Source organism: Triturus cristatus, chromosome 4_2 (genome assembly GCF_964204655.1).
Source record: "Triturus cristatus chromosome 4_2, aTriCri1.1, whole genome shotgun sequence".
In the NCBI taxonomy this organism is placed as follows: Eukaryota; Metazoa; Chordata; class Amphibia; order Caudata; family Salamandridae; genus Triturus; species Triturus cristatus.
The window spans coordinates 816,083,939-816,108,727 of record NC_140586.1 but is presented as its reverse complement, the minus strand read 5'-3'; the positions used below and the strand labels follow the sequence as shown (position 1 = coordinate 816,108,727).

The window sequence follows — 24,789 nt, the reverse complement described above, 5'->3', positions numbered from 1 at the left end:
CCCCCTTGTGTTGCTCAGGCAGTTTTTTCTTCCTTGTACTGCCCAGGTAATGTGCTTACAGGTGGGCCACCATTGAGCGTAATCTAAATTACGTAAATCTTTCACTCTGTGACCTCTCAACCTAGGCTTCTAACAACAAGTGCTGGTCTTGACGTGGACTTTTAGTGAAGTCGTTTTGAGTCCATTGAGCAGTGTTTCTGAGACTGTTGCGGCTTGGGCCCGTGGAAGCTGTTTAAACAACCGATAGTCTGCACTGGAGCATCTATGAAGGAAACTATCGGCAGAACTACTTTCCTTACTTGTTGGGGCACACACAGATTCTAGCTTGAAAGGGCCTCTGTAAGAACACAAGGAATATACAATGTACAGAGGACACCATCACCATGACGTCACCCATCGTTCGAGAACTAAGACAGTGAGTTACTTCAAGTCTTGAAAACGTTGTCTTGTATCTTATTGCATTGTCGGCGAAGGATTCTGTTGACTGAGCTGAGCTGCCAGTCTAAGTTGTGAGCATATCCTAAACTAATAAAACCAGCATTGACTAAGCTAACTTGGCTGGGTTTAGTGTGGATACAGTCTGGACCCCGCAGAGAGGGCTATAGGTGTTAAGTAGTTCCCCATGTAGTTTAATGCAAGTGCTCGAATAGAGGCGGAAGGCTACTCCGAAAGAACCAGTTTCTTTAAGTGAGAGATGAATACTCCAGTGGGCTGAGTCCAGGCATGATTGACATAGTCTCAAGTCCGTGGTTGAAATACTATGGTTGAAGAAATCCCAAAGTTTGAAAGGGGTGAATCCAAAGCCCTCATGTGTATTGTTAGCAGTAAGTCTGTTTGACAGTTGTGCTGTCTAACCCAGACCTAAAAAAATCTTTGCAGGGAAACTCTAAGAACATTTCAGCAAGTAAATCCACAATATCCCATTGGTAGGGCCAGCTGCGGACAAACGTTCACCTAAAGAGCCGATGGTGCTAGGATCAGGTAAAAAGTGTCACTGTAGTTGTTCTCTGTGCAACGAGAAACAGCCTGTACATTGTGGCTTGAACCACGCTGTACCTTTACATGGCCGTCCGAAGCACAAATGTGTCTTTACAACGCAAGTCATTACAACGACTTAACTAAGAGGAAGTGTGCCAGACTGATGTTGGACTTTAAGTCCAACACTTTCCCTACTGTTGCAGAGACTGGAGTTGTAATAGTTAATTATACTATTCCAAAGTGCAGTGCTTTCCCTAAGGCAAGTCATTGTAACGACTTGTGTGGTAAAGGAATGCGTTGTAAAGACACATTCGTGGTTCAGACCGCGTTGTAAAGGCATGCGTAGTAAATGCATGTGCAATCCCCTGCACAGTCGCACTCTCTAAAGTTCTGTGCACGCCCAAAGAGGTGTTAGCTTGTCGCCCTAGCTCGTTATGAGCAACTACGAACAGCCACCTCTTGTCTTCAGTAAAAAAGTCTGGTCTTAAAATGCCTCCACAGGCATGAGCTAGCATCTACCCCATCTTGTCTTTCCAGCCCACTGTCACTAATTTACTGGCAACCGAACCAGCAAGTGCTATAGATTTCAGTCACTGTTGCAGTACATCAAATTTGACAAGTTACACGCTGAGCGGAGTGACTGCCGACCGTGGTAATGTTTACCTTAGTCATCTGGTTTCATGCCATGTCCCATCGGAGGCACAGGGAGTGGTCATTCAACTATGTGTCGATTCATGGTCCTGTTTCCTGACAAGTGACCCGACAGACCGCGGTGCAGTTTCCTATTACCCGATCAGAGCACTGATGCTACGCCTGCTGATGCAGTACATCTTCTGCCAGCAGAGTTAATGTGGTGGGAACTACGTCTGGAAGGGAGATGGTCCGTCCCTGCGATTCTGAACCACGCATGTGATAGTTGACATTCAAAACAGTTTCTGTCTGTGCTTACTGACTGTGAAGACGGGCATGTCGTTTCAGGAGGATACGCATTGTCCTTCCAACAGGAGAACCCACGCCCTGCACCAGTAAAAGATTTGATAGCGTAGCCATGTTTAAGAAGATACCTAAACCATACCTATTTTATCGGTGTGTGATTGGTTGGCTAACAGGATTTCTACATGGTCCTCATCTGTGGCCTCCGTAGAATCCATGTGAGCGACACCCACAACATGTTGTTCACTGAATTGCCCGTGGTGCATGAGCGCATTGCAAGGAACCTCTGTGAGACCCATTGTGCTGGTCTTTGTTGAACTCGCGTGGAGTTGTATCCTCACCCGTGCAATGCACAGATGATATCCTACCCTTACCAGCATGGTGTCGAAGGTTAATGGCGCGTACCTTGACGTACCGCCGCACCTGACCAGCAGGAAGAACTGGACATTAGTTTTGCGCACATGCATTTTGAATTGCATCGGATTTTGGAAGCGAAGTGACGTCAGTGTGAATATCTTCCCCCTCTTTATGTGTTTGCCCTTAAGAAATTGGCAGCTTCTCTCCATACCCTGTCCAGATAGTAATGCCAGCCTAGAACTAGTAATGCCAGCCTAGAATCTGTGATGCGTTTTTCTGCATTTTATCTATAAGCCTTTTAGCTGAACCAGTAACGTTTTTAAGTTCTCTACTTCTGGGCTTTAACCAGAGGAACCACTGGGCACCTTTCAGTTTATGCAACACTGTTCATTGGGGGGGGCGGGAGGGGGGGCGAGCACTTTCTTTGTTTCTTTGTGCAGCAGAACTACTGAAACTTACAGCTTCCGTTTAGTCATTTGCACTCTGTCCGTTTTCGCTTTGCCGAGTTTGTCCATATAAAATGCTTTTTCTTTGACAGATGTGATTTATGGTCGATATTCAGTAGTTTAAAGAGCAAAACCAGTTGACAGCCCCGGCCGAGACTGACTAATGCGTTTTGCATTTTTGTACGAAGGCAGGGCCTCCTGTCAGAGGCGGCCCTGTCTGAATCGATATTCAATAATTGCTCAACATTGTTGTTTAAGTAATATCCGATGCTTCTGTTGCTTAGTGAGTCAACAGCATTGACGTTTATTGACTAACATGCTGTCAGTGGGTGGGCTTGTACAGGCCCTGCTGTGAGGAGCTCCTTTTTAGGTCTGGCCTAGAGATTGTCTCACTTGCTTCAAACAAACTAACAAAAAACCATTAAAAAAGATGACAGACACATGCGTACATAGAGTGCGTCTCGTGTCAGCCCTTTTGAACCATTGGTCCGTTCAATTGCCATTCACTTTTTGCTTCTGCCCGCCTCAGCATAGGGCAGTGGGGCAGTCCAATTCAGCCATTGCCTCTCTTGCAGTGTGAGTGACAGCGTTTTCCCTGATCACGAGTCCACGCCTGTCAAAAATCTGCATAAATAAAAGTGCACTTCATTATGAGGGCTGATGTGCCAGTACTTTACTTTGCCAATGCGTTTTTTTGCCATTCTTTATCCCTTTTTAAAGTTTAAGCCTCCCATGTGTCCTTAAGCTGTTTATAAGTCTCGCGCCTAGCGCTGCAGTGCGCAGCACTGCTCCCACAGCTAGACTTCATGTAGGGGCTTCTGAAAGCTGACCACACGCTCGTGCGTGTGCTTTTATCTTCGTCGGCTGCAATTGGCTTTTTCGTGCGTCTTTTTAAAAAAGACAGCACGCAATTGGTGAAAGGCGGGTGCATGTCCCAGCTTCCTTTAGAAATGTAACCGCCCATGGCCTTTTGGTGTCTGTTACGCGCAGCAGCGGCATCTGGTTTTAATTATAAACATGTGTTTATAATTAGCGCACGTTCACTTTGCTGCCACGCTCCCTCGCCCCCGCTCCTCTGTGGTGCGCGCGCACCACTGGTTCTGACAGAAGGGGCCTATCTTTCTTCATTTTCTTTTTTCGCTCGAGCTTCACAAAGCCTGTCAGTGAAAGAAAAGAGGCACAGATGCTGAAGGAGGTGATGCAACCACTCGTGTTTTGCAGAATAGAAAAAGCCTTGCTAACTCGTGCTCATAACTCGCGCTTCACGACATTTGTTAACTGTAAATCCTGTTCGTGATAAGCCTTTTCATGATTTTCCGTTGATGGAGAGTTCTCAGAGTTATAGCCTACTAACTTTTTCCCCTTTTAGTGAGTGGGCTTCGTTTTCAACGTTCCTTTAAACTCTGTATGTTTTGATAATGAATGTTAGTTGAAGATTAAGAAACTCATTGACTCAAGAACCCATGTCATATTAGGGGCTTTTTCCTTTAAATTTACATCAGATTAAGGAAGACCTCCTAATGTGTAAAATAAATATGCTGAAAACTCAACGTTATATATTTTAATTTTTTGCACAATACATCGGCTATCGGACAGTCTCTGAAGCCGACTTGAGGAATGCCATATAGAATAGTGAAGCAGATTTAATTAACATTTTTTAACCGAACTATAAAGCATCGTGGAGAGAGAGGAAAGGTATGTTTGCAATTTTGCTAGATTATGGTAACGTTTTTCTTTTCGTAGAAGACGCCATAGAGTAGAAATCGCTGAAGCGCACCGTAGAGGTATTTTGTGGGGTGTGCAGAAAGTCAAGTCATTTAAGTTTGATTTGCTTCATGGAACGACCGGGAGAGCAGGGGGTTGGTTTGCCGTTGCTTTTAACCTTTCACGTCTGTTTCCAGCAAAATAATGATTGAACATGCTGATTTCTAGATACGGCTGTTTTCAACTGTATAATATTTCGAGCGGCATGAGTTTCGGTGGTAAAAGTCACTGTGAAATAAATGCTACATATGGGGTGTAACAATAATACTCCGCATACAACTCTCTAATGTTTTGTAAACCAGTGTGGTTCGTGCCTCAGATCTTCATATTTATTCAGTTCACCCACAAGTGGCACTATCATCTACCGCAGGGTCTTGTAAAACTGGCACCTGTATTAACGACGATGACTTGCTGAAAAGCACCATCATAGCAAGCACAATACGCATCTCGTCTTTTAAGCTGATTGCTTTGAGGTGAATGAGTCGTACGTAACACGTAGGTTGTATTTTGAGACAATTCATCTGAAGCGCCGCTTAGCTGTCCTATATACACATCAAGCTTAAATAACCACATATACAGATTATGCGATCTCAGATGTCTATAGCGCCTTGACGCTTAGCACTTAAGGTAATTATAAAGTAATAACATCCTCACGACTGACCTCAGACTGTGAGACTTTACAGTTGGCTTTAGTTAAACAATTTGCTCTAACTTCTTTTCAAGCGATGCGTTTTCAACGTGGATTGGCAACTTGCGTGTCATTTTGAACGAAAAGTTATAATGTATCCCAGTTCCCGCTACTGGGAAGCGTTGTATTATCCCCACTCAAGGAGTAGCACTGGCAAGCATGCTCTGCAGCTCTACTCCCACATCGGATCCATCAGCTGCATATTAAATAACATTGCCCACCCCCGACTTACACTCCGCCCACTCTAGATGGCCTCTACCAATGGGAAGTTGCTCAGCTATTCTGAGACCTGGATGGCCTAGTGCTGCTCAGACAAGTTTAGCTCTCTAAGCAGCAGGACTTACCTGTCGCCACAAGACAACTGGCCAGGCCTTTGGCCTTTTCTGTGCGGCTTCAAGAATCAGCGGGTGTGCAGCAAGGTGTAGACTGGCACACACCCGCACAACCTCAAGTGTAGGTCATCTTATTTCTGCTAAGGGAGGTAGAAACTAGACCTGGACAGTAGAGCTTTCGGGGTGTAAAGCTTGAACACAGCACAGCGTTTCCCCTTCTTAGACAGAGGTCATAAGAAAGCACAGCTGCCAGGTTTTCAGATTGCTTATGCATGGCATTTCTTTGTTTTAGTGTGCTTATGTGTGACGTTTTAATGCCTTATGTGTGCCATGTGAGTGACAGTTTATTGATAGTAGAACAAAGCAGATATGCTCATATAATAAGATACATTCTGGAAATGATTAACATAATGCTGCAGAACACCAAATGTTTAGGCTGTGTGCAATAGTGCTTGAACTTTGAGTCGTAATTAACAATAATCAAGCCATTTGGTTACTTTTTCAAATGCATGTAGACTGAGTAGTTTTTAGGTTGAGCCTGGGCATTTCATGCGCTGCTGCGAGGCATGCAGTAGTGGAGTATGGCTTTGAAGCCCCTCCCACTCTCTGCCCATATTTTTAATTGGTCTGTGTCATTGTTCTTCCTAAACACTGACTTCCGAGTCATTATTAGGCTTGCTAGTCCCTCCTTGGTACCGCCTTGTCTACATTTGTTACCTCCCATGGCGACTGGCCCCTTTACTTCTGTTGCGACACGGTATGTCTTATTTAGTCTGTAAGCACGATTTTCTTTAATGAATTTCTCCTACTGCAGGCGCGACGTGCTTGGCTCGCCATGCCCACTTTCACTTTCAAGCAGCCCCGGACAATGGCTGCCGCTTCTTTGATGTGAAATAGGTCTCGCATTTACAAGAGCTTGAGCTATTGCCATTGTAAATTATGATAGCTTAAAGTCTCGTAAATGCGAGACCTATTGCATTGCAAATGCTTGTTTTCAATGTTTTTGCATTTCAAAGAGACAGGTACCATTCTTTGCTCAAATAACATTCATATATTTTGGAGATGTTAAAGTTGAATGGGAGTTCTATACATATTTTGAGTGCACCTGCCTGCTGGGAAGGACCAGTACTGTGCTGTTAAAATTCCAATTTTTTTTTTGTATTTACACAATTTTTATTGTACACATATGGCTGCCAATTTTAGGAAGCGGTATGTTGTTTTCTTCTTTTCACTTTTGTGGCATATGCTTACAATAATAACATGGAAAAGATAGGCTTTGAACCAGCTTGTCAACACCACACTTACTGGCTTTGCTTATGTTTATTTAAATGCATTTACCCTTTTTAGGTCTCGCCTGACCCAGCGCATGCGCTGGTCTGGCGAGACTTTTTGAGAGCTCCAAAAAGTGCTACCAGGCCAGCCTATAGCTACAGTGCATGTGCGCGGGCGCGTGCTTATAAGCAGAAGCGCCATATGGCAAGCCTCGTTATGCTCATTAAGCGCCCGAGATCACTTTCACTTTCGCCCGCGATCACTTTCGCGGTGCCCCTTTGATGATCTCAGTGAGCCGCGCGGCCAATGGTTGTTCTTTTTTTTGTTGTTGATTGTAAAGAGACGTCTCCAATCAACATGCAGGTGACTGCTGGCTTTCACCAGGTTAAAGCACTATCATGCTCACCATTATGCCTTATACTTTTTTTAGAGGTGTAAACATCCAGCCCTTGAAACCCTTAACCCCTTCAGTGCCACGTCCTTTCCCCCTCCTGTGCCGGGCGTTGCACTAGTGGGTGGGCTTCATGACGAGGTAGTCTCGTCATGGGCACAGCGCAACCGTGCTCCATGACGAGACTATCTCGTCATGGGCACTGAAGAGGTTAAAGCATGGCCAGGCTGTCACCTCTGTGTATGGGGTTTCCCCGTGGCTGCATTCCAATGTTCTGAGGCCCTTCAGCATGTCAGCTGCTCGCTTTAAACTTCAGCGCCTGCTTCGAAACACCCTGCAGATAGCGCCATATGTTAACAGACTACACACTCTCTGTATGCACTGTTATTATGTAGCATTTGTATTCAGTTTTGGGTTTTCTCCTCAAGGAATTTCTTTCACCTGCAATGTTATACGTTCTTGTTGCCTTGCAAGTAGACTGTGGTCTGTGTTTTTTTCAGTTCAGTTTTGTCTGACTTTTAATTCGTATGAAATTTCTTTCGTTTTTGTAAATGACCTGTAATGCTACTAGCTTAATGTACTTAATGTAGATACATTTTCTTTGCTCATATTTTAAAAGGTAGCATGGGTTTTCAATCTAGTCTGATCCTACCACAGATTAGATCTAGAATTGCCCTCGGCCCCCACCGTGTCACACATGCACAGTCACCAACACACACGGGTTACATGCAATTCATGCTGATGTACCATCTGTTGGCAGATGTGAACCTTGAATTGCTACGTTGCCATGCGGCAATTAAAATACCACTGTCTTCTTACAGAAGCTGTAAGTGACTTCCATGTTTCCTAAGGGGTTTTCTGTAGCATTGATTTCATTGAAGTTAAATGCTAAACCGGATTTAAGGTAGGATACCTGACAGCGTTTTTTAGAGCATCCTCTTCAATTCATTTTTTTATTGTTTTTATTAGTTTCTGGCACGGAGGATTAATTGACTAATTCATAAATGTTAAGCACCTTTGTTTCCTGGTGCTTGTTTATTTCCCCTGCCCTCCCACCCCCCGCATTTCCCTGCCTGCCTTCTTCAGACAAGGTAAGGATTTCTCTTTGTCCGCAATCATGAGATATGTGCCGCCTTTGGGGTACACGAGGCTGTGCCAATCTTTGTAAGCCCCTAGCCGGCATGGCAGAGGACGAAGCCATGACTTCCTACCAATCTGAAAACTTTTGTGTGTTTGTTGAAGTTTAATATTCTGCAGCATGTTCATTGTTAAATAGCTGTTAATGTCTATTTTTAAAATATGTATCTATAATGTGTGTGTGTGTGTGAGCATATATATATGTATGTGTGTGTGTATATGTAGAATGTGAAGTTGTCAGATGTCATTTGAAGATATTTGTCTCACAAATGGAGCAATGAATTACACCGCAAATTAGCAGTATTGCTCGATGAATCGTCACAAGCCTCTGCTGACCTATGATATATTATTTACATCAACAACTCTTCATTCTTTTTGTGCATTGTTGTACGTATACAGGCATGTGTGTGTGAGTCTGTGTCATACATACGTGTTGCTAATTTTAGCTTCTTTGCTGGGTAGCAGCTGGTGCATCAGAAACCGACATTTCACAGGGGTGATGAATTAACCAGGAATTATTTTCCATAACTCACTGAAATCTCAATAATTCCTATGTATTATGAATTTCATCCAATGGGAATCCTAGTCAGAGTCGTATTACCCTCTCAGCAGCTAACTAGTGTGTAAGGATGACAATGCATTTAGATTTAGCAAGCATCCAATCGCTGCCCTCCTTTATAACAGCCCCTTGTTTCATCAGCATCCTCTCCATGACTGGTCAACATGCCCTGAACATTCGAACTGCAATTAGGCCCCAAATGCTAAATGAAAATTGCAGAGTGCAGCTGCAAAGGTCTCCACCTTTAGAGAGAAGTGTACTTCTTAACACCACAAATGTTGTTTGCAGTCTATATGCCACCCACTCAAACTATTTGAAACTTTTCTGTTCTTTTTAAGATAGACGACCAGAGTATAGTATAGTTCAATATTTAACTTACTGTTTTAAATAATAGAATTACTATGTGGAAAAAAGTGCTTGCTAACTGTACCAAAATGAGCACACGATATAAACATTAATAACATCTATCACACTAGGGTCCTAAGGAGCAATTTCAGGTGACATTGGTTTTGAAATGTCGAGGAGGGAGTATTGAGGTGACGCAATATGATGCCGAGGACCAAAATATAGACAGATAATTATTTAAATATTTTCTATACCTAACTTCCAGATTTACATACCCTGCCAATGTATATACCTTCAAGGTACGCAGATGTGGAGTTAAGAACAATAGATCTATACCTCCCTCAGTGCCCTTACCTTCTCGATAGTTCAGTACTCAATATACTGGTCATGAAATTGTGTGACCTCAATATTCCCTCTTCGATATTTCCTCCTCAATACTCCCTCCTACAATCTATTTACAAGCCCCTGGCCTCAAGATGTATTAGACCACGGCACCCCAGATGTCAGATTAGGACCATCACACACAGATGCCCTAATAAGTATTTTTATTTTACATGAGAACATTGGTGCAGTTATGGGAAAATGTTTATTGGAAATTGCAAGCTAAAAGGGCTGTATTTTTTGGCTCGCTGTAGTAGGTAGAATGAAAAACATTTAATATATGTTAGTCGCAAAGTGTGTGTGGAGAGGTCACAGAACCTGTTTGGTTCCTTAAATAATTATTATGCACACATTACAACTTTTACAGGTATAATCTTCATGATCTAGCTAACATTGCGGCACTGATTACAGTGAAATAAGTATACTTTGTTTACTTTTTGAGAATGCTGGGCAAGAATTATCCTAGCTGTGTGTTTTGATGTGTCATTATCTAAACGCATTGTCACACTCGTAGAATATGAAATCAGACGAGAAGCTCAGCTGCCAGGTCTACTATTTCATGAAATACATAATTCATAGGAGAAATGTAACGTCTGAAAATTAGGTCAAATCATTCCAGAGTATTACGCAATCCTTGTGAGTTGTGGGCTTTAAATCTACTGACTTTGTGCAATAAAAGTCACCAACTACGTAATATATTAGAGAGAAGCAGTAGCTTCTCTCTAGTTACGGGCAGGTCACATTCACCACTGAAAAAACAGGCATTTACCGTTTAGAAAACAGCGTCTGCATCATTGAAGAAGTCAGCATGAACCTTCAAAAAATAGAAACTTAATTCACTCTCGTTCAATTCTGTAAATTCTTCTTCAAGTTGGCCAATAGGTTCAAAGTTAATGGAGGACCCCAGAACAGAGATATGTGCATGACATTTCCAAGTCATTTTTTCTTTAGAACTGGCTATCGAAAAAAATAGCTGAGCAGATTAAGTAGGTACAACGAGGCAAATTTCTTCTCCATGTACTTATATTATTAGTTTACCCAGCATAAATAAAACAAGCATTGGCATAGCCAATAGGTCTCGCTTTTGGGACCTCCTAAGTATTTCGTTTTTCAGCACAATATCCTTGGTGCAACAACATCAGCTGTTGCATGGCTAAACCTTGTAGCTTATAAGTGTTTAGCCATGCAACAGTTGATCTTGTTGCACCAAGTATATTGTGCTGGATAGCTAAACACTTATAAGGTCCCAAAAGCGAGACCTATTGGCTATGCCAATGCTTGTTCTATGATCTTGCAGTGTCTCTGAATAAGTACCATCAGTCAGTTTCTATGGTTTTAATTTTCATTCATATCCCTCTTATTGTGCTAAATCTTCTGAAAACATTCATTAATTAATCTTAGTATTTCTTGGAAAAACCTGATCACTGAAAATCACTTACTTTTGTCAACAGTAACCACTTCAGAGTGTGTATTTGTGTTTAGCGTCCTTTTATCACCAGTGAGGAGATTCAGTTTATTTTGGCAAAGTGCAAGGAACCTTATCCATGTCTTCCTGTCCCTGGCACACCATAAGCACGGGCGCGGTGGATCTGACCTGTGTATTGAAATGTCCCTCTGCTCAGCCCTTGCTTCTCTCTTTTACTTGCCCACAAACGCCATTTTCCCATTCCAGTGTAGATTTTTCTTAGTGGGCATGTGAGCATAGTTGAAAGACAATTAAATTGTTGGTGGTGTTTCCTGAGTTTAAACAGTGCTTCAGACGTGTGAAGTCAGCGCTGCGGCATTCTTTGTCCACACACTCCAGAGTTCTTGTTCTCCATGTAATTCTGAAATACTACAGTAGTCGAAATAACTCAATAAATAAGGTATTATGGGCTGGTTGAGCAAACCTTTGGGATGGTTGTGCCCTGGCAGCCCTGATTGTCTTCTGGAAAAAAGTAGGCTGAACATTGACTTGAGGAACCTCAATCCTCTGTCGTCTGGACGAAAAGACACCGAGTTTGTTTGCGTTTCCAAATGTTCTTACTATTTCTTTGGAGGACCCTTTTAGATCGGACTTGACGATGCAGTTGTCTTGTAGTACTCGTTACTTGTTTTTAAAAATATAAATAGCTTGAACATCGTCGTTGCTCTGAGGAGTATGCCTCTTTCACCTCATACTGTTTGTAGTTTGGTATATCATTCTGTGTCCTATGTACTGCTTGCATTGCACTGCACGAGGGACTAATTTGCATCTCAAAATAACTTTGAAACTTTCATTCAAACACAATGCATGCCAAAACATAAACATTTTCGTTTTGTTGTTTTTGCCACAGGGGGCTGTTTTAATGCTGTAGTCAGACTCAAATGCAGACAAGACTATTGGCTTTGTTTACTTTAGACACAGTTGTCACTCATTTATAAAATTGCAGCTTACAGTGCACTTACAGCCCGCCATTGGTTGACTTCATTGCCCTGCCCATTTCTTCCTACTCTTGTGATATTCCCACCTCTGGCGCATGGATGCATTACTGTGTCCCTAAACTGCTCGCTTTTCAGGTGCTACATTTTTATATTTTTCCTAAGGCACATGTGTTTTCCAGCTACCCCTCTCTGTGCTGTTCTGGCAGTGTGGTTTTCCCTTTTCTCCCTCTGTGATGCGCTCCCTCTCGAGGGCTCCCTCCACCCATGTTCCTTTCTCACCCGTGTGCTTCTTCCCCCTCAGAGCTCCATGTTGCTCTCTCTCGCCCGTTTGTATTTCTCCCCCATACTATGCATTGCTCTAGGCCACCCATTTGCACTCAGAAACCTTCTACATTGTTCCCCCCCACTGCACCCTCTGGGATTTGCTTCCAGCCCCCTGTGTTGCTTCAGCCCCCACATGCCCCCTTGTGTTGTTTCTGCATCCTCCCACTCTTATTGCTTCCTCCAACCCTCTTTGTCCCTTGTTGCAGCAGTAGTAAAGCCAACAGGTCCCTAAGGCGAGACCTGTTGGCATAGTAAGATCATACCAATCAGCACAGAGACCGGTCAAGGGCAGTACATGTGGGGGGAAAGCATTCAACCAAATTATTGACTCCAGTATGTCATAGACAGTGGTGGAGCGGGGAACCTCACTAGACCCGATTACAAACACTGGTTGTGATGAGTGAAGCCTGATGGTGGTTGGGTAAGCATATGCGTGGGACAGCGCAAGCCAGACCACAGCCAGGGTTTAAAGCTGTGGACATCCCAAGCCAGACCACAGCCAGGGTTTGATGGGATGGCACATGCGGTGGAACAGCTCAAACCAGACCACAGCCAGGGTTTGATGCAATGGCACAGCTCAAGCCAGACCACAGCCAGGGTTTAAAGCTGTGGACAGATCAAGCCAGACCACAGCCAGGGTTTAAAGTTGTGGGCAGCTCAAGCCAGACCACAGCCAGGGTTTAAAGCTGTGGACAGCTCAAGCCAGACCACAGCCAGGGTTTGATGCGACGGCACATGCGATGGCACATGCGATGGTACAGCTCAAGCCAGACCACAGCCAGGGTTTAAAGCTGTGGACAGCTCAAGCCCAGACTACAGCCTGGGTTTGATGCGACGGCACATGCGATGGCACATGCGATGGCACAGCTCAAGCCAGACCGCAGCCAGGGTTTGATGCAATGGCACATGCGGTGGAACAGCTCAAGCAGGACCACAGCCAGCGTTTGACCCTGTGGCACATGCGGTGGAACAGCTCAAGCCAGACCACAGCCAGGATTTAAAGCTGTGGACAGCTCAAGCCAGCTCAAGCCAGACCACAGCCAGGGCTTGATGCGATGGCACATGCGATGGAACAGTTCAAGCCAGAACATAGCCAGGGTTTTATGCGATGGCACATGCAGTGAAACAGCTCAAGCCAGACCACAGCCAGGGTTTGAAGCCGTTGGGACAGCACCACCACGGATAAGAGACCACAGGTTATGATGGGGTCCGGTGGGTTGGCACATGCGGTTGGGACAACACTAGGTCCTATTACAGTCCCCGGTATATGATGTGGTCAGGTGGGTTGGCACACGCGGCTGGGACAGCATGACTCCTAGATGTGTTCCACATATTTCTACTCCCTTCCCCTCCAGGCCCATTGTCACGGGAGGCCCGCGACCCCCGTCCCGTGTTGGGTTTCCAGGGTTGGAATGCCCCTTCCGAGGCGGGAGCAGCTGCTCCCACCCCGTCCCAGCCACTCGCTGTTCCCTGCCTTTCATTTCAGCCCCCTGACAGTTTTCGAGTTGCTGTGCGAGCTCTCCTTGCCCGGGTCCCTCCGTGTCCTGCGATAAGCCGGGGGCGGTGCCTGAGGGCTGCTGTCAGCGCTCACCGGAGCCCGGCCGTGGGTGTCTGAGGCCCGGCCTTGTTGGGGAAGGCAGGCTCTGTGCTTCAGGCGCGTGCTCTCTCCGAGCTCCACTTTCCGTTCCGCTTTTGAGCCTCTGAGTTTTAACATGAAACGGGTGAGAGTTCTCGACGGCTGCGATGAGGATGTGAGCCACCCCTGAAACTGCAGAGACCTGACAGCGGGCCCCGGGCCACCCCTGAACAAGCAGAGAACTGGCACCAGCTTCCAGGCCACCCCTAACCCTGAAGGGAGCTGAAAGTGGGTCCTTGGGCGAGACCTGAACCTGAGAAAGACCTGTGCCACCCTCGAATCTGCAGGGGGGCTGAAAGCATCACCGGGCAACCCCTGTACGTGATGAGAGCTGGCAGTGGGTCCTGAACCTGCAGAGAGCGGGCAACAGGCCCCAGGCCACCCCTGAACCTGCAGAGAGTGGACAGGCCCTAGGCCACCCATAAACCTGCAGAGAGCGGACAACAGGCCTTGGGCCACCCCTGAACCTGCAGAGAGCTGACAACAGGCCCTGGGCAACCCCTGAACCTGCAGAGAGCTGACAACAGGCCCTGGGCCACCCCTGAACCTGCAGAGAGCTGACAACAGGCGCTGGGCCACCCCTGAACCTGCAGAGAGCTGACAACAGGCGCTGGGCCACCCCTGAACCTGCAGAGAGCTGACAACAGGCGCTGGGCCACCCCTGAACCTGCAGAGAGCTGACAACAGGCCCTGGGTCACCCCTGAACATGCAGAGAGCTGACAACAGGCCCTGGGCAACCCCTGAACCTGCAGAGAGCTGATAAACCCTGGGCAACCCCTGAACCTGCAGAGAGCTGACAACAGGCCCTGGGCCACCTTGGACCTGCAGAGAGCTGACAGGCCCTAGGCCACCCCTGAACGTTCTTAAAGATGGCAGCTGACCCCCTGCCTACTCTTAAACCTGCTGAAAGTGTGCCCGACCACCCCCCCAGAACCTGAAGAAACCAGGCAGCTGGCTGAGAACAAGCAGTAAACAGGGAGTTGGCAGCGGACCCCAGACCACCACCAAACCCGCAGAGAGCTGGCAGTGGACACCACGACCAGCCCTGAACCGGCAGAGGGTTGGCAGCGGACCCCAGACCTCCACCTTACCCGCGGAGAGCTGGCAGCCGGCCCTGTTCCTCTAGAGAGCTGAACGCAGGCCCCAGGCCCTGAACCGGCAGAGGGTTGGCGGTGTGCTCCGGCAAACCCTCGAGCCTTCAGAGAGGATGCCATGAAGAGACCCCTGGTATAGCTCCTGTCCCGGACTGACTCCTGCGCTGCTCCAACCGCGACAGCTTCCCTCCCTGGGAAGAGTTCTGTTGAATCTCGTGCGGCCATGATGAAACGGAGGAGAGAGCGCCTGGGAGCCCCCAGCCTGCGCATCCAGTAAGAAATGTTGCTAATGTATCTGCATGTTGCCAGACAGACTAGTTACAGTCAGGAGAAAATGCAAAGGCAGCATTTATGTTTGTATCGTTGAAAACAATCCTCTTTGTCTTGATTAGAAGCGGATCTCACCCACCTGGACAAACCTAACTCTTTAAGGGTTCTTTACAATCGTACAAATATTCCCTATTATACTTATCGGATCAGCCCTGGTTAGAACAGCGTGCATGATAGGGCTGTGCACATTTTTACCTTTCAAGTTCATTACATGTTTTGGTTAAACAGTGAATTTTGCAGATGAAAAAAAAACCAAATAATTGCCTGAGTGTACGCTATAAAACCCTTTTTGGGTGGACTATTCTCTAGCTAGGCAGAATAGGGCTGAATTGGAAAAGACAGCAAAGTTTGCGCACTCATGAAGTGCAAAGTTTGCCAATTTTGCAGGGGAAGTTTAAACGGTTTCAGAACCCTTACCCCAACTCTGACTCTCACTTATACCCAGAGTTTGCACAATTTGAGAATTGCAACACTGCATGTTTCAGTTTTTTCCGAAGAAAAGTCCCACTTCTTCCCCTTGACCAAATGGTCCGATTTTGAGGTATTGCCCCAACCTGCATAATACCGCAGAACCGCAGAGTAAAGAGGGAGGTATGGAGTTACTAAAGTTTGTACATTTGTCCATCTGTAGAACTTGTCACGGTGTACTAGTGGTTCCCGGTGAGTGCTTTCTGTTCCTCGGTCTGAACATGTATACACTGACTTGCAGTCTCCAGGTAGGACATTACAAGCCACCAGTGGGAGCAAAGTAGGCTACTCAAACAGCGGGGCATTGAAAAGAAAAGTCTGCATTTTGCCGCAACATAGCCTGAGTAGTATATGGCAAGCTGTTCACTTAGCATAGTCTGGTGGTAATGAAGGCCTGGAATGCCAAGGTTTGCTTCGAAGGTGCTGTTGGTACCTGCCATGAATCCATTGTGTATTTAGTTGCTGGAGACAAGGCGAGCCACCGATACACTGGAGGGAAGTGAGCAAGGAGAGGGCTATCCTGGGAAAGCAGATTTAATGATGGATTTTGGGATGACAGGAAGGGGATGTTTCCACCCCCATATTTAAATTAATAAATCTGAATGCATACGTGACCAAAGCCTGTGTCCCTCTTGCCGTTTTCGTAGCCACGTGACTAGTGACCATACAGATTCTGATGCAGCTTGAATCGTGGTATCCAGCCATCGTCGACCTTCTCGCTGGACTGCTGTATTTGAAGAGGATTCACTGCCGTGCCAGTTTCGACAATACTGGATCTTGTGTGAGACTGCTACCTCTCACTCATGCATCCGATGCTGGTGCTTGATCACTTCGACATAGTCTTTTCATCAGGCTAGCTATATACAAAAAAGGTGCAGAAGTGGGGGTCTTTGACTAGCCACAGAGGCAGCAGCCGCAAAAGTGTGTGCCTTTTGGGCATTTGCCCAGCCAGCTTCGGCTGGGCAGCGTTTTCACGCTCTGGCTGGCTTTGAAATCCAAAATCATCATAGGCCAGTGATTCACCAACGAGTGAGTCCGGGAGCAAAAGTTGATCTCTGTGCTTTGACCACTGGACCCTAGGAAGAAAACGCAGGCCCTGGTAATTAGACATATTCTGCAAAGAAAGGAGAATGGAAACGACCAAGGTGATGCCATCCTGCCATCGTAAACAGGAAACCCACAGAAAGTGGTGTAACACAGGCCCCAGCAGCCCCCACGGTGCGGGAGGGTCTGAGCTGCAGGGGCCCCCTCAGCACAGTACTCTGGCCTGACAGCTCCGGATTAAATATGGAGCGGGGGCCACCCCATGTACCTTGTAGGGGGGCTCCCTCTGGTTTCTTTACGCCACTGCCCACAGATGACAAAGAAGGTCAACGTGATGAAGAAACAGAGATACGTAATTACATTGTCAATGATTGTGAGCCTCAAAAATGTTCTTATTACTGCATTTACAGCGTGGAGCTGAAAAAGCACACCTGACTTCCAAATATGTACACATTGTAGTAATTTGGATTCTGCCAGCCTTTTGGAAATATCTTCTTCGTATAGCAGGTGGGCTACTTGGTTCCTATATAATGTCACCGTTTTACGGTCTCTCATTCCCACATGTGTTACTTATTCTGCTTCCCAGCCCTGAACCTTGCTCCTTTATCGCCTGTAGTCCTGCTCTGGATGCTAGAATACCGCTCTGTTCAGCTGCTACTTCCCTTTACCCCGGTTGCCTGAACCACGTTTTCATCGTATGAACCTTCCGCTTGCTCGTTAGATCTCTGCATCGATCGCCTACCCCCTTGAAGTCCAAAGGGTGGATTGAGAACTTGGTATCTGATTGAACTTGTAAACTCGACCTGATTAGCAACAATGAAACTAGAATTAATAAGTTCATTAGTTAGGTAACTTAGGACAGTAGATAAGACCCTGTGCAGATCGACTCCTTGTTCCTTCTCCAAGAACTAGCAGCAAGGTTGTCACGGAACGTGAGGTCCAATATTAGGGATTTTAGTGATTGCAACCGTTTCTGATGTGAAAGTATTTATTGAAGTGTTTTGCACAGCGCTGCACCTCACCTTGAAGATACTTCCAAGCAACACTCATCCACCGCTGCCTTTTAATTGGCTCTACTTCTGTGGAATCACAATTTTCTGATGCTATTTTGAAACGTTTGTTGAACGTTTGGTAGTTTGTTACCGCTCTTGAGCACATGTCTGTGTAGTTCCAGGATTTAAGTCCCTATATTCCCAACTGTTGGCCTATCTAGGATCTTTGTCTAGTAGACCGGGTACGAGTATAGAATTTTAAACTTGGCCATTGAGGTCACTGTAATCGGGGAAGGGCTTTTAAGGCTGGTGTATCCCAACCACGAGCCTGCATCTGACAGGCTCATCTGGCAGCCTGGGTTTTGCATTCTCTGCAGATAGAGAGGGTTTTGTGGCTGATCTGTATGTAACATGCTACAGTATTCTAGTAGTTCCAACGGCAGGCTCCGATCTGCTCTGCCTGGAGTAGTGGGGTTTTCTGTAGCACATGTAGTTGTGTGGTGATTTGAGGAGTGAAGGAGACGTCTGCATCAAATGGGATCCTCATTTTCTGGGAAGTTGCTGGAGCATTTCCCACACTTGTAGGCCATCCAGTGGTGTTGGGGGTGGGTATGTCCTCCCTAGTACCGAATCTTGGAATTGTCTCCTCTACAGCTAGAAGACACTTTCTTTAACAAAGCAATGGGTGTAGTGTGGGCATGTGGCAATACGTGCGTGTTGGGAGTCGACCACAACAAACAACCTTGAAGCTGGAAACCTACTATATATGAAAATGCTTGTTCTGTGGGATCCCTTTGAGTTTGTGCAGGGAGTCTTTACATTTCTGCATGTTTTCTGGTCATTGTACTCTGTTTACACCAAGTAATTTAATAAAGTCTGCTTTTCTCGATAACTTGCCGATACAGCTAAGCTATGATATTAACTCCTGGCCATTGCAAATCTAAGAAACGCTCTCTCTTTTTTATTATTCCCAGACTGGCAGCCCAATTTGTCCCATGTAATATAGTAAAATGTCATAACGAATGTACTGCAGAAGTCTACAACTAGTAAGCTGGCGGCCTGAAACACTCTTAGTCTTATTATGTTTCAATACTATGATTAATAAACTCATTTAAACAACCGTGCTCCCCTCTGATGCCGCCATTGTCACTTCACAACAATGGTTTTCCTAACTAGACTTTGGCCGATTATCGTGTCTGGAGAGACCGGGGCCACATCACCTCATCAACAACAGTTGTACATCTCTGTAAGTTATTTAGAAAACGGCTGATAAAGCACCTTATCTACAGTGAGGCATGCATTTACCTCCTGGTCTCTTGAGATAGAGGGACTCTCGGTGGATGACGCCTGATGAGGGAAACCATGGTCGCCCCTTGAGGATTCAGCCTTGTTGTCCACAGGGGCTTATCTCCCACTCTGTGGTGGGTTATCCATCTTGCGGCTGCCACTGATGTGAAAGGCTTCCTGGCTTGTCCTTGTGATTGCCGCCAGAAAGCAAAAAGGTATCTGTACCTAGCAGCTTTTGGCCATGTGGACAGATTATTGCCCGCGGTAGCAGATCTTCCTACATACGTAGGCTTTGATTTTGATGTGCACTGATGTTTAGATATTCAGTTTTTAAATAAAATGCATTTACATTGAAATTGTCAAATTCCAGTCATATAGGCTAAGAAAGATGTCTTTTGTGCATAGAATCGTACATAAACCTGTTGTCACGTCTTTCATCCGTGCCAGTCTAACTGAAATATCTGTTTTATTCGGTGCGCCCTCCGTGCATGAAGTGGGTTTGATTCAACTCTTTCTTCGAGCGTTGTTTTACATGCCAGGCAGTATCCTGCAGTGAGGTGCCACAACAAAGGATACAGGAGGGTTTGGAGATTTCTGTCCATAAAAGAAATATGAACTGGGGGGAGGGGAGGGAGAAAACCTGGCTAGTCACTTCCTCCCCTTTCACCATACACGGCAGTTTGTCATTTAAGTTGTCATCAGCACACCTTGCGATCTTACATTAGTCATTTGTATAGAGTGCAGTGCCATTATTGTGGACTTGAAGCGTGAAGAGTCTGGGTACCTTCCAAACTTTGTCTTGAGTGCTCCATGGCAGGCTGGAGTCTGGTTTGGCTTATGTGAGCCGTGGTGTGTGTGTGTTGGTTCTGGTACTTCCAATAAGCACATCTTAATCAGGGAGCTCTCTTTTAGTTAGTATCTTATGGATGTGGCAGGAGTCCTTACCAAATTGATCGGGTGCCATCTGGGTTGCTTTGCTTACCTGTTACCGGCTTGGGGCGAGCGAGTGAAGTAAGGGGAGGTAGCAAGTGCGCTCAAGGAGACAGGGGAGCCGTGTACTGTTGGATGGGCTCTAGGAGATCTGTCTAGTGTCTGGTGTAGATTTGTTTGTAGTTTGTTGAGAAGGTGAGTGCTCCTGTGAGCACTTTGACACCTAATAACGTACACTATTGGACGATACACAACGTTCTGCTGGATGTTCTGCATGTGGTTTCTTAGTGGTTAGTACTGTCATGTACTGGGTGATATCCAGCTGTGTGGGTTGTCTGGGTCGTAAGCTTTTTGCAATGCTTAGTCTGATGCGTTCTGTTGGATATTTTATGTGTGTTCTTTCTTAGTGCTGTTATGGACTGGGTGGTATCCAGATGTATGGCGTGTCTGGGTCAGAAGCTTCTACAGTGTTTTGTCTAATGTGCTCTGTTGGATAGTTTACGTGTGTGGTGGTTTTCTGGTTACTGCCATTGAAAACACAGCACTGTCCACCTTTATTTAATGCTTAGGATATGTTGGATGCACATGTGTATTAAAGTATTTTCATTTGGAGGTTCAGTGCAAACTTTGTAGTCTGTATTTCGCATTGTATCACATTGCTCACCTTATTACAGGGAGAATTGAGCATTGAATGATCATTTTAAAGTCCTCTAGTATCGATCTCCAGGAAGGGTAGCAGCGGCTGGCAGCTTGCAGCATGTATTGTGAGGTGAGGTGCATGTGGCGATGGATACCTAAAAACTGTGGGCAGAGGGACACTTCTGTGAGGTCTCTGCTGCCTTCCTCCAGAAGCGATTAAGGTCCAGCAGGAAAGTAAGACATCTGTAGCTTCTGCCCCATCCATCCATCCACCACTGGATGTTCCAAGGCTGTGACTTCATCCCTACAGTACTAGACTTGCTCATTGTTAACATAAACCAAAGATAAAAAGTACAGCTGTCCATCCAGTGCTTCAGTTGAACCTCTTATGGGCATATTAAAGGCCTGAACAAGACATAGAAGTTATATAAAAAGTTAGAAAAATAAGAGTCAGAAAGTTCAAGGCACCCATGAACTGAAGTGTATTTAAAATGCAGCTTACAGTACTGGAGCTGTACGACTATTCTTTACGTTTCTTTGCACAGATTGTCGCATTTATAAATCCCTTGATGGCTCAATCTAAACTTCCCAAAAACGGATTGATTTATACTCTCATAGAGACATTCTTTTCCAAAAGGATAACTGAAGTGTAAAGCTGTTGCCCCTCTGCATGCTTGCGGAACGGGGTTATTGGGATTGGCCCAGTTGAGCCTCCGTCCTCCCCATGTTTCCCAGATGTGTCTGTCCTCTCAGTTTCAGAAGCTAAAGGAACATCGGGAGTGTTGATGGTTTTCAGCTTCACAAATCCCACTAGATTTCGGCTTTTTTTCAGCTTAAAGAGGTGTTTTGACATTCCATCTGCTGTTCCTGTCCTGGTCTTAATACAGTACAGGTGGCGTCAATCAAGCTTTGTGGTTAAAACTTGCATTGCACAGGCTCTCTAATGTGTGGCTTTTTTAAGTGGAACATCTTGTTCCACTTCCTGTTTGAGGCAAACTATGCACCCCCGTCTCCTGGCCTGGCTGATCTCTGGAGTCTCAGCTTGCTTTTCCACTTCTGGTCATCTCCCTCCTCGTGTGAAGGAGCACCCTTGTTCTGGACCATAGTGTTGGTGTCCACTGTCAAGGATGGTATCGCTGTTCTGCGTCTCAACTCGCACTAAGATGCTGTTGGTCAGACCTCATGACCTTGAACGCAGATGGACTGTAGAAGTATCTTATATCCCAATGTCCTGCCTGGCGATTCGGTGTTTGGCTTATTCAAGCATGCTTCGCAGTCCCGGCTGCATATATCAGATTGTGTGATGTGTGATCTCCATCACTCTTGCACCATTCCATGCATTCATTTAGCTTACACAGCAAACATACAGATTCGGACCATAGTAGTTCATTTGTGTTAACTACAGTGACCAAGTTAAAATGCACAGTACGCCACACTGTCTTTGAATTTCTATTCCTTTTATAATGAAACGTTTGAAGCTAAGTTAGCTCAGTAAAAAAAAAAAAATGAAAAAAAAGAAAATTTGCAGGTTTGATGCCTTCAGCTTGGGTATGATATTTTTGACGTGGTAGAAAGTGTTTGTCAGGTGGTAAGAAGATTTTGCAACATTTAAGCGTATCAACAGTTCAATATCTTCTTACTATTTTTGGATAGTTATTTAATTAACTTTAAAACCTGAATTCTTGCTTTCCTATAACAGTCCGAGTTAAGGCAGGCACAAATAGGAAGTGCGCCTGATGACGGCCTAGACACGGCAGTGCATTATTTTTCTGACTGCCTGCAGCCACATTTCTTCACAGCAGATTAGGCCGCCCTGACTTCTACAGCATATTCAGATCAGAAATAGCTGCACAGTTTCCAGTCATAGGAGGTCGAAATTATTTTCATTTGAAATAATACAACTAAAAGGACTTTAGCGCCTCAGTGGAGCAGAAAATGCTATTTCGCCACCCTTCTCAAGGTGACACGATGCAAAGTAAAAGGAGCGAGGATGCTCGTCGAGTCGTGCAGTCTAATTGGCTGAACCCATTGTGGCTTCTCTTGTTTTGACGTGTGCCTCCAACGCTCCATGCGCATGTTTATCCACCTGGCAAATCAGATGAGAATGTATCTGGGAGGCAATTCAGGCCCAGAAGGCCCAGCACAGAAAGGATGCTGTGCAGCAGGCCTGCACAGAGAGGATGCTGTACAGCAGGCCTCGCACAGAAAGGATGCTGTACAGCAGGCCTCGCACAGAAAGGATGCTGTGCAGCAGGCCCGCACAGAAAGGATCCTGTGCAGCAGGCCCTGCACAGAGAGGATGCTGTACAGCAGGCCTCGCACAGAAAGGATGCTGTGCAGCAGGCCCTGCACAGAGAGGATGCTTTACAGCAGGCCCTGCACAGAGAGGATGCTTTACAGCAGGCCCTGCACAGAAAGGATGCTTTACAGCAGGCCTCTCACAGAGAGGATGCTGTACAGCAGGCCCTGCACAGAGAGGATGCTGTACAGCAGGCCCTGCACAGAGAGGATGCTGTACAGCAGGCCCTGCACAGAGAGAATGCTGTACAGCAGGCCCTGCACAGAGAGGATGCTGTACAGCAGGCCCTGCACAGAGAGGATGCTGTGCAGCAGGCCCCGCACAGAAAGGATGCTGTACAGCAGGCCCCGCACAGAGAGGATGCTTTACAGCAGGCCCCGCACAGAGAGGATGCTTTACAGCAGGCCCCGCACAGAGGGGATGCTGTACAGCAGGCCCCGCACAGAGAGGATGCTGTACAGCAGGCCCTGCACAGAGAGGATGCTGTACAGCAGGCCCTGCACAGAGAGGATGCTGTACAGCAGGCCCTGCACAGAGAGGATGCTGTACAGCAGGCCCTGCACAGAGAGGATGCTGTACAGCAGGCCCTGCACAGAGAGGATGCTGTACAGCAGGCCCTGCACAGAGAGGATGCTGTACAGCAGGCCCTGCACAGAGAGGATGCTGTACAGCAGGCCCTGCACAGAGAGGATGCTGTACAGCAGGCCCTGCACAGAGAGGATGCTGTGCAGCAGGCCTAGCACAGAAAGGATGCTGTGCAGCAGGCCCTGCACAGAGAGGATGCTGTGCAGCAGGCCTCGCACACAAAGGATGCTGTACAGCAGGCCCCGCACAGAGAGGCATGCTGTGCAGCAGGCCCGCACAGAAAGGATGCTGTGCAGCAGGCCTCACACAAAGGATGTTGTACACCAGGCCCCGCTTGGAAAGGATGCTGTGCAGCAGGCACCGCACAGAAAGGATGCTTTGCAGCAGGCCCCGCACAGAGAGGATGCTGTGCAGCAGGCCCCGCACAGAAAGGATCCTGTGCAGCAGGCCCTGCACAGAGAGGATGCTGTACAGCAGGCCTCGCACAGAAAGGATGCTGTGCAGCAGGCCCTGCACAGAGAGGATGCTTTACAGCAGGCCCTGCACAGAGAGGATGCTTTACAGCAGGCCCTGCACAGAAAGGATGCTTTACAGCAGGCCTCTCACAGAGAGGATGCTGTACAGCAGGCCCTGCACAGAGAGGATGCTGTACAGCAGGCCCTGCACAGAGAGGATGCAGTACAGCAGGCCCTGCACAGAGAGAATGCTGTACAGCAGGCCCTGCACAGAGAGGATGCTGTACAGCAGGCCCTGCACAGAGAGGATGCTTTGCAGCAGGCCTCGCACAGAAAGGATGCTTTGCAGCAGGCCCTGCATAGAAAGGATGCTTTGCAGCAGGCCCCGCACAGAGAGGATGCTGTGCAGCAGGTCCCGCACAGAAAGGATGCTTTGCAGCAGGCCCCGCAGAGAAGGGATGCTGTGCAGCAGGCCCTGCACAGAAAGGATGCTTTGCAGCAGGCCCTGCACAGAGAGGATGCTGTGCAGCAGGCCCCGCACAGAAAGGATGCTTTGCAGCAGGCCCCGCACAGAAAGGATGCTGTGCAGCAGGCTCCGCACAGAAAGGATGCTGTACAGCAGGACCCGCTCAGAAAGGATGCGGTGCAGCAGGCCCGCACAGAAAGGATGCTGTGCAGCAGGCCCTGCACAGAAAGGATGCTGTACAGCAGGCCCCGCA

At 46.7% G+C, this 24,789-nt stretch overlaps 1 protein-coding gene across 5 annotated transcripts in view; it reads left to right on the top strand.

Moving 5' to 3' along the window:
• MAST2 (microtubule associated serine/threonine kinase 2) overlaps nt 1–24,789 on the top strand; it is a 1,353,759-nt gene that overhangs the window by 829,838 nt on the left and 499,132 nt on the right. The window contains exon 1 of one of the 5 annotated variants that reach the window (XM_085602763.1): nt 15,122–15,314. The exons of the other annotated variants lie outside the window; for them this stretch is intronic. Coding sequence (XP_085458889.1) covers nt 15,265–15,314 — 50 coding nt within the window. The 5' untranslated portion in view covers nt 15,122–15,264. Of the gene's footprint in view, nt 1–15,121; nt 15,315–24,789 lie in introns of those variants that run through there. 5 annotated transcript variants of the gene reach the window in all.